The 10,986-nt window shown below is 36.5% G+C and overlaps 1 protein-coding gene across 1 annotated transcript; it reads left to right on the forward strand.

The window, feature by feature from the left end:
- The first annotated feature begins 3,143 nt into the window (after positions 1–3,143).
- LOC126709416 (protein arginine N-methyltransferase 1.6) lies at positions 3,144–10,986 on the forward strand. The gene is made up of 14 exons (XM_050409642.1): positions 3,144–3,603; positions 3,694–3,937; positions 4,566–4,691; positions 5,275–5,439; positions 5,523–5,641; positions 5,737–5,816; positions 6,341–6,600; positions 6,725–6,961; positions 7,267–7,340; positions 8,727–8,820; positions 8,898–9,047; positions 9,176–9,250; positions 10,371–10,467; positions 10,602–10,986. The coding sequence occupies exons 1-14, from the start codon at positions 3,248–3,250 to the stop codon at positions 10,757–10,759; spliced, it is 2,235 nt and encodes a 744-aa protein (XP_050265599.1). The 5' UTR covers positions 3,144–3,247; the 3' UTR covers positions 10,760–10,986.

Here is a 10,986-nt window from a genome sequence, read left to right on the forward strand (position 1 = left end):
ACTAAAGAAACTGTTCAAACAGAAACAACTCACTCCAAACTAAGTGTAAGGTTGAATTTATTCAACCATCTAATTGGCTTTATTCCGTGCCAAATTTGCTTGTAATTCAGCATTTAGTAACCCTGTATTTAGGTGGGTTTGTTGTAAGGGTAGTGAGTGAGATAGAGTGAAGATTGCTCAAGAGTGTGCAAGAAAACAGAGATTCGCGGCTGGGACTCGCGGCTGGGACTCGCGGGTGACTCGCGGCTGCAAGCCGCCAGAAGCAGCACACGTGCCAAGCATGCTGGAAGATGAACAGTCATGCTAGCTGGAGCACTACAGGACAAAACAGGACAACTGGCCATACGGTTAACTCGCGACTGGATCTCGCGACTTAATCAAGCCGCGAGCCACCCCTGTTTTGTAAAACCTGACGTTTCACATTCCTCTCCCACTCCAGTATAAATACCCCTTTTACCCACGATTGAAAGAGTGCTTCCGGAGAGAATTTTGAGAGAGAAACCCTAAAGAAAAATCAGATTGTTTCACCCACAATCTCTACCTTAGAGTCTCTTCAAATTCCTCAACTCTCTTCCTCTCCATTGTCAAATCCTTGAGAGGCATTATACCAAACCTGGTTCTCACCATCATCATCACTGTGAGTCAGTTGTTTGGATTTCTAGGAAGCAGTTAGGAAGGAACCAATCTTCATTGGTTGATGCTACGGTCTAGTAGCGGAATCCGGGAAGCTAGAAAAGAAAAAGGTTCGGCGCAACCTCGTTGGAGCAAGAAGCTTGGAGGGCTTAGGTGCACTGGGTAGATTAGGCTTGGAGGGTCTATTGCTGTCCTTGTATCCCAACTGTATTTTCTAGTGGATTGTTTACCGCTTGGAGGGCGGCGGAGAGGTTTTTCGCCGAGGACTTCGGTTTCCTCTTCGATAACACATCGCGTGTTGTCTTTGTGTTTGCATCTTCCTTCCTCTCTATCTTTGCCTTTTTATTATCTGCTGTGGTTTTATTTTGTTATGGCTTAGATAGTCTTTAACCAATTTCGTAGTATAGCATGTGTTAAGTTTCCGCACACTAGTTGTTTGACATATTGCTTGTATTGGTTAAGTTGTAATTTGGGGATCTTAACGTTCAAAGGTGTTTTGTACACGTTTTTGAACTTTCACTAAGCAATAGAAACTAATACCCTCCTAGTAGCGAAGTTAATAGAGGGACCTCAACATCCTCCACAAGGAGGGAAATGCACTACTACAGTGAGATAAGTGTAGACCACCCCCCACCAAGAACCCTAAATAATATTAAGTGTTGATTGTGCATAGTTCAATAAGTGGAAGGCAGACGCCAAACTGTCTGTATAGATATTAGGGTAGATAGGATTTGATAAAAAAATTATAAATAATGAGATTCCTTTGTTTTGGTTGATGGAGCTACTCCAATTGACATATTTATAAAGGTCGAACATTCTAATAATCACTTTGATGAATGATCTCTCTCTCTCTCTTATCCTTAACCATAACACTTGCAAAATGCACACATTAAGAATGAGTGTGTGTTTGTTTCTAACAAAAAAAAAAAAGAATGAATAATTGTTTCATATTGTTTAAGAGAGTGTGTTGTGTGTAGTATAACGTGCTCCACCCTCTCTTAAAAGTTACCATGCCTTTTGAGTGAAGTTGTGGTGTGTTTTTGTGTTAGAACCCCTTTCCCTTTCCCTTGTGCGTGTATTTGTTTTTCAAAAAAAAAAAAAACAACTAGCAAACCCGAAATTCCAAATCAAACCCAAACATTATCAAATCATTCACATAGCTTGGCCATCTTTGAAAAAAATTCAAACTCTTAATACAATAAAATACAATGAACAAGAGAATAATAACAATAAGCAAGCATTAATTTCAAAAAATTTGGGGTCAATAATTGACTCACTAGTTAAGGTGAGTTATATTTATTCTTTTTCACCATTCTATTTTATTTAAATTCATACTCTTTGTTACTTGTTTAATTGATATATTATGTTTAATTCTTTTATTATTATTTTTTGTCTTTTTCTACATTTTTGTTGTCTTATCATCTTGAATATGCTCGCTTTTTCTTGTTGGTTTATTAATCACTCATTTATTATTTTCAATTGTTTAATTTGCAGGCTTGAAAATTTGCACCTACACATTTGTTAGAAATTTATTTATTTTTATTTGTTCTACACTACCTATAAATAGGGATGGCAATTTTTCCCCGCCCCGCTTAACCCACCCCTCCCCGCTTCGCCCCGCGCGGGTTTTCCCCACCCCACAAAGGCAGTGGGGCGAGGATGGGGCAAGATTTTAGCCCCGCACCATGGGGCGGGGCGGGGATGGGTTTAGCCTTTTTAGACCAACCCCGCCCCGCCCCGCGTTACTAAAGGTTATAATTGTAAATTTTTCATACCCTAAAACCCTACTATTTAAACAAACATATTAATATTAGCATATTTTATTCTACCCAATGTGATTCTCTGCCTTTATTTTGTTATGTGTTATACTATGAAATTTTTATTTATTTTTAATGATTGTCTTGTTAAACACTTGGATATATTATTCAATTTTTTCTAAAAATTGATTTGATTTGATGGGATAAATTTAGTTGTAATTTCAAGTATATTTTTATTAATGAAATAGGTTTCATTAAAAAAATTGTACTAGTTGTAGGACAAATTAACAAAAAGTAGAGTTTTACGGGGTGGGACGGGGTTTCGTGGGGCCCCAAGGGGCAGGAATGGGGTGAGAAAGTATTCCCTGTTATGCGGGGCAGGGTGGGAATGTGGTAAGACAAAACAGTGCGAGGTGGGGACGAAGACCCCATCCTTCGGCCCCGCCCCGCCTCATTGCCATCCCTACCTATAAAGTTTAAAATCTAATTTATCACTTTTTTGTTTTTATAAATTCTGATTTTCTTTATAAAGTTTAGAATTGTGAGATATTCATAAAAAACTGATTCTCAAAATAAATAAATAAATAAAACTAACAAGTAGGTGGAGGAGCTATATAGTGGCATTTTTTAAACTTTTGGAATTAAAAAAAAACTCCCATTTGAAATTTTAGAAACTCAAAGCATTGATTCAAGAGAAAAACTTTAAGACCAAATACAAATAGTGTATTTTAAAAAAAATGGTGAATATGTAATAATAAGCCATATTCAAGGTCAAAACAAGTCTGTAAAACCCTTCACTCTCTCAAGTAGAAACGCAGTCGTTCGAAATCGCTCAACATGTCTCTAAACCCACTTCCATGGCTTCTCTAATCCCCACAACACTCTCTCTTCACTCCCGGCTAACCCGTTTGACACTGACTCTAACACAAACACCTCGACCACTCCTTCACTTCAAGGCCACCCGAGCCATGAGCTCCGAGTCAACTCAACGCGCCTTCCAGCTAAGACTCGACCCTCTCACCGGCAACTCAGAATGGATCGTCATCGAAGAACAAGAACAAGAACAAGAAGAACAAATTTCAAACAATTCCCAGAAACCCCTTTTGGCTACGACGTCGTATTTAGACATGCTCAACGACTCTCCTCGTAACAAAGCCTTCCGCCAAGCCATCGATAAAACCGTTACCCAACCCTGCCACGTCATCGACATCGGGTAAAAAAAAAACCTTAAAAATCACATCAATTACGTGTCGTTTTCTCATTGGGCAAAAATTTTATGAATGTGCGTACTAAATGTGTGCAGCGCTGGGACTGGGTTGCTGTCAATGATGGCTGCAAGGGCAATGTGCAATGGGGACTCATCAACGACATGTCGTAGTAGCAGTACTGAGGGAATGGTAACGGCGTGTGAGTCTTACTTGCCAATGGTGAAGTTGATGCGCAAAGTAGCGAGGCTCAATGGCATGGAAAGAAAGATTAAAGTTTTCAACAAGCGCTCTGATGAGCTCCAAGTTGGCGTTGATATTCCTTCACGTGCAGATATTCTTGTGGGTGACATTACATTGATTATATGTTTCTTTCAGTAGTTGCAGCTTCAAAAAATTTAAAATGTATCAGTTTCGCAATAAGTCTAATGACACAACAAATTTCACAAATGCTGAGGTGGTAGGTTGTGATTAGTGTATAATAAAAGCGTTGTCAGGTGATCCCATGTTACGGTGACGTTGCATTAATTACAGTCTGCCACGTGAACAAGTTGTATAATTTGTCGTGTCTCTAGCATTGTTGATCAATTTAATCATCTAGCAATTTGTCGTTAAACTAATTTCAGGCAACATCAGGTTTCTAATGTGCTATATCAAGCAGATTTTTTTAGAGCATATAGACAGGAGGACAATGATGATACCTGTTAAAACTTCTAGTATTTGAGGAACGAAATTCAAACGTGGACCGAACTTTAGGGACATGAAGTGTATTTTACTATTTCAGCCTCTATGTTTTATGTAGCATTCTGAGTTTCAATTCCTTTGTTTAAGATGGGAGTTGTTAGTGAATTATTGAACCCACATATGATTGTATAAGATGAATAATTGGGTTTCACTATGTTGTCATTTCGAGCACACACTTCTTTGGTTGGTTCCCTGTTTTATTGGGTCTTGCCATCTTTAATTGCAGGTTAGTGAGATACTGGACTCAGAATTACTGGGCGAAGGGCTAATACCATCTCTACAACATGCACATGACAAGCTGTTGGTGGAAAATCCACAAACAGTGCCATACAGAGCAACTACCTATGGCCAGGTGTTCAAAAATACTACTTTTCTCGTTTGTGAAATTTTTTTTACACATTATTCTCCTTTTTGTTATTTCTGTGTTTCTATTAAGATAAAAGTTGACATGCTATGCACAGCTTATGATATGCATGTTCTGTTCTTGAATTTGTCCTCTTAAGAGTGATCCTAGTTTTTTGGATTTATTATACTGAAGGATACTATTAGAAGGCAATGTTTCTGAAATGCCTTCCTGCCACTGCAAAATTTATGACATGTAAAGCAATTTGCTTTTACTCTGAAAATTGTCCATACCTAAGTTTCTGTGTCTTTCTTCTAAGATTCTATTTTTGTTTTATCATTGTATGTAATTGTGTTTATTGATCTTATGGTGCCTCACAGACATTTGTAAATATGTTACACTTTTTCTTTTTTTTTGGATAGATTGTAATTATGTTACACTAATTAGTAGTACATTATTATGGTATCTGTTAAGTTTATTTTTAATTTTACTTCTCTAGGTTGAGATGGATTTCATTTGATCATTTCAAGGCTAACACAGTTTGGCTCCCCCCCCCCACCTCTCTTCTTTTCTTCTTCTCATCCTTACTCAGTTGGTTGAAAGCAAATTTTTGTGGAAGCTACATGATTTACATAATAATGAAGCAGACACAGGGGATGGCATTCATCTTGTTCCAAGTGGGTTGGATAGTATTTTACATGTCAAATCCCAACAATATGCCATGCATTGTGATGCAATAAAAGAAGAAATAAAGCTGGTAATGTCATTTATTACTTATCAGCAAACTTCCTTGGAAATTACTAGTGGTTTAATTTTCTACTTAAATTAAGATTCATCCAGCTGTCAGAACCCTTCAAAATTTTTGAATTTGATTTTTGGAAACGGCCAGACAGTCATCGAGAAATTGAGCTGCACATAAAGGCGACTAATGACGGTAGAGTTAATGCTGTAGTTTCATGGTAATCACATCTGTTCTCCAACAGTTGTTCCCTGTGGCAGTATTCTTTCCTAGGATGGTTCTGATGCCTCTATATGTCTGTTTGTGTGTATTCAGGTGGATACTTCAGCTTGATAGTGAAGGGACTATCTTTTATTCTACTGCTCCTGGATGGATAAGTTCAGCAATGAACACAAGTTAGTTATATATACGATTCTCTTGTGATTGGAAGCATTTTCATTCTAGTTTCTGCTGTAATTATACACTTACTGTGCTTAGGAAGTTAGGCCACTTGGTAAAGAAGTGTTTTTTCAAGTGACTGAGTCACCAAGAGAATGTTTAAGAATGCTTGCCCTATGAATGTTGTTAGTATGAAATATAATACTTGGGACAAAATACTGAACATGTGTTTACCTTTTCTGGAATTAACGTTTTCCCAAACCTTGTTTGCATCCATCATCCATGCCTTTGAGGAAATATGTTGATGGCGTGAGCTACATAGCTAGCCTTTTTGTTGATATACAGTCAAGAAACTTTTGTGGGTAAATGAAAGCTAATCATACAAGTTTAGTTGAATGGCGCTGTTTCAATGCCTGATGATGCTTTCTGGTTCACCCTTAAGAATTTTACCTAGGGCTTCAGTTACCAGATAAATTCCTCAGTAAGAACTTTGTAGTTTCATGCTCTTGTAACTTATAAAGGTGGTTCGATGCGTCATCAGGTGCTGGACATTGGTGTGACCATTGGAAACAGTGTGTTTGGTTTGTTCCAGGAAAAGGTATGTCCGTCTCCAAGGATGAAGAGGTTTATTTACATGCTGTTCATACTGAAACTAGCATCCTTTATAATCTCAAGACCGATGTCCCAAGAAAAAGTGGCTTTGACACTGGGGATCCACAGCTCATACTATCACCAGAAAGAATAGCAATTTATGGAGACAGAGAATGGAGACAATCCATGTTTCAAGCCTTAAGAAATGCTGTAATCTCTCTATTACTCCAACATGCATGCATACACCTGTGCACACATTTACGTAAACTTTTTCTCTTCCTTGTTCTATTTTTCCACATCTTTTACCTTTTCTAAATCAGAGTATTCTTTACAGTTTCAGGAAAGAGTTAATTCACTATGCATTGTTGCGGATGATAGTGTTTTCTTAACCCTTCTTGTTGCACATCTTTCAAAAACATCACATGTAATATCATTGTTTCCGGGGCTGAGGGACAAGGGCGCCCAATATTTGCAAGCTGTTGCTGATGCAAACGGTTTTTCAATGGATCATGTTGAAGTTCTTGAAAAGAGGAAAACATGTTTAACGATGCATGATACACATCAGAAAAAGGTAATTCCATCCTAGTTTGCCAGGATACCTCTCTGACATGCTTCGAAATATTATTCCTTTTTTTTTTCTTAATTTAAAACTTATGTTCAGAATAAAACGGGCGGTTTAAGATGCCAAAGTTATAGGACCCCAATCATGTGGTTATACGTGTTTGCATATTACTGAATAGCATATCTTTGGTTGAGCATTGTGACATTTATCCACTATTCTTTGAAAATTTTGGCCTGATTAAATATATTACTCCAAATTACTATTAACCAATTATAATTTAGATATAAACAATTTGTAATTATGCTCTTATGTAGGTTGATCTATTGATCGGAGAACCATTCTATTATGGAAATGAGGGCATGCTTCCATGGCAGAATCTGCGGTTTTGGTAAATTGAATTATTATTTGATCCTGCTGTATTTTATGCTTTAATGAATATCTATGGCATGTGGATCCCGGTGGCATTAAGTGTTTGACTTGGACTCTAGTAAAGATAACTTGGAGTCTGAATATTAACAACACTTTTAGGATCTCAAAACATGCCTACTTTATTTGGCCCTGAACTTTGTAAGGTGTTGTGTGCATCTGCTTTTATATAGTATATTCTATAATGGAATTAGTATCTTCATTTATTGATAAACGATGCATCAGTCATGAAGAACCTAGGATTTATGTAATTGGCCACTTGGCCATTATTAATGCAACTCATTTTATGCTAGATATTAAAAAAGTCACACACTTGAGAACCTATTCTCACAGCTAAGATTGGCAGTTCATGTCTGTTGACAAATAATAGCATTAAATAAGCCAATTGACATATTTAAGATGTGCCAAACGTATGCCCAGTTGAAACCTGTGGGTTTGAAATTGCATTACTGTTGTGTACTTGGATGAAGATTAGGTGACATCTGTCATCTGTTGATGCTCATTATTTGGGTAATATCATCCCTTCAATAACTGATTGCAGCTATCAACAATTTGCTGCTAAAAAAATTTACTAGCATGAACATATGCTTTCTCCAAAAGTATCAGTGATACTGACCTCCACTTGTGCGGTCCTAATGATTGTGGTTATATCTGTTGAAACTTTTAATTTTAGTTTAAATTTCCATCTAAAATATAAGTTTATTTCAGGCGTCAACTATACCTCTCAAAGGTTAGAGTGTAAATATGAAAATATGCTTTTTCTTTGCAGCATCAGATCCTAATATAATTTTGGTTTGCAAGATTGGTGTATGGTTTTGTGCTTAAATCATGAATAGCTTAATTTCCTTATTAAGAATTCATTCATTCAACTGAAATACATGAGTTTTTATGGGTTAACTTCTCTCATATTATAATTTTGTACAGGTGGATTTATAAAATATTACTAGGTATACTTCTAGTGAGGCAATGAAAGTTCTAAAGTTTCATTACCTCATGCATTAATTTGATCTGTTAATAAAAAGTGTGTTCTTTGCTTATTTGGTCCCGCATCCTAATGCTCTTTGTCCATCCATTTATGAGAACAATTCACCTATCCAAGAATTTATTTCACCACTAAGATGTTCAGGATATTTAGTCGACCTTTGTTAATATTTGTTTTGTCCAGATTTGCTTAAATCATTGCCTCTCCAAAAGTTTGTTTATCAAAATCCTTTTCTGTGGAAGTGTTAAATGAAGGTGGTCTGTTGCTTGTCCAAACACACACACACACACAGAGTTACACACCTTTTGTTTTCTTTTTCTATTTTTTTATCTATTAATTCCTTTGTGTTTTTGGTCTGGGTTTAAGGAAGGAACGGACTTTGCTTGATTCTGTCCTCTCCAAAGATGTACTGGTAATGCCTTGTAAAGGACTACTGAAGGCTTGTGCAATGTCTCTCCCTGTAAGTTAATGTTGTACTTGTGTCATTGTGTCTATATTGTTTTGAGTAGATTATGTGATTGGAAAACTTTTGTTCAGGATTTATGGAAGAGTCGTCGTTGCTTGAGTAATATTGAAGGTTTTGACCATTCAGTTGTAAATACTACCTTAGGGGCATGCGGTGAATTGCCTGCACCAGAAGAGGGTCCCTGTTTGCCTTTTTATATCTGGCAGTGTGGGGAAATTAAGGTAATCAATATTCATAGAATTCATTTTTTATGAAGCAAATCTTCTCTGTGACAAAAGAAGATAAAATTCCTTTCTGGATGAAAATAATATCATTGTCGCTAATGAGGCTTCTTTGAAAAACATTCCAGGAACTCAGTGAGATATTTACCGTCATGGAGTTTGATTTTTCAAAACCAATAAAACCATGTTATGGAAAAGCCCAGGTATTCCACTTGCGCCTTGTAAACAAAGTGGCATTTTCATCCCAAAACAAAGTGGTATTAGACTTGGACATTCTTGTAAAAATTTGGTCATCTGGTGGTTAATATTAGTCTTGATCTTCCAATATCTTTTATGGTTGTTTATATTCTTAAATTTAGTTGCAAAACACGCCAAGAGCCTTGTAGCTCAACTGGCATTTCTTGGCGTTTTTAATTAAGACGTCAAGGGTTCAAATCACCCCTCCCCCAACTATCGAATTATAAAAAATAAAAAGTTTCAAAGCACATGTGAAAGAACATATTGCATGTTCTATTGTTCTGCATTAAGGCATCAGACATGGTGAACCATTGCCTCATTGTTATATGTGCACCAATAATGGATTAATCTATATGCGTTTCTATTATGGCACCCTCAGCCTTATTAGGCAACAGGCATGGTGAACTGTTGCATCAATATCTCTTGAGCAACAATGACGAAACAATTTAATCATGGGATTTTAATGGTTTCAGTGGTGACCATGACATAGTGGAAGGGTTTGTGCTTGGGTACAACCTTTTCAGTACTAATTATGACATAGCCTACTGATTGAATCAGTTGGTGAGTTGTGTGTGGCATCAAATGGGCAAACCTTTTGTTCATAATGTAACATCCATAGACTAAAAATGACTGCATTTGCTATTTTTCCCATTACAAAATTCTTTTACATAAACATTCACTTTGTGGCAATCAAAACAAATGTGATTTGTTTTTTTCCACAGTAATACAACAACCCAGCCGTAGGCCCCAAAGTTTTTTCCAACAGCATATGTATTCTGTTCCATCATTTTATCCTATTTGAAGTCATATTCTTAATTATCCCTTTAATTGACATGTCATTTTTTACTAATATTATTTTAGGTTTTCCTCTACCTTGTTTCATTTCCTCGACTTAAATCAATTTACTCTTCCTCACTGCTCCAACAATAGTAACGGTTGAATATTTAATATACTCGGATTATCAATTTTGTTATTCTTATTGAAAATCATTGCTTGGTAATGGTAACTTAACCACGATAAATGTTTCATTACATTCTAAGGACCATATCATACTGCTTAATTGATTATTGAAAGTATTTATTTTAGGTTGAATTCACTGAGCCTGGAATTTGTCATGGCTTTGCACTATGGATTGATTGGGTGATGGATTCAGATAATTCCATTGTGTTATCTACAGGGCCAGGTATGGTTTAAATCCATGTAGAAGTGGCTAATAATTAATTGGTTACTTGATACTCAATCATATCCCACTTTCTCTTTGCAAAACAATCTTTAGTAGGTCTTGCATATATTTATCATTTTACATGTTTGATTCAGATAAGAGATATTGGAAGCAAGGAGTAAAGCTTCTGGCGAACCCTGTTGCAGTTGGAATCCATGAATCAAGAATGACGGTGGAACATATTTCTACAGTAATTGAAGCATCTTTTGACCCGTCCGATGGTGAACTCATCATCAGAAACAACTTCATATAATGTCCACTGTTTTTTGGCATTCAAGCTGTTATATGCGGTTCTTCTGTTATTATGTAGTGCAAATAAATTATAGACCAAATGGTCAATTGTTAAATCTTTGTTGCCGTGTATTTAAGAGTTTTTATAGAAATTATGCTCTGACAGCCTGCAAAACATCCCATCTTCAGAGTTCTGTACTTCTCATTAATGCGTGGTCTATTTAAGATTTGTGATTTGGAGGTGCAGAA

Source organism: Quercus robur, chromosome 12 (assembly GCF_932294415.1).
Source record: "Quercus robur chromosome 12, dhQueRobu3.1, whole genome shotgun sequence".
NCBI lineage: Eukaryota > Viridiplantae > Streptophyta > Magnoliopsida > Fagales > Fagaceae > Quercus > Quercus robur.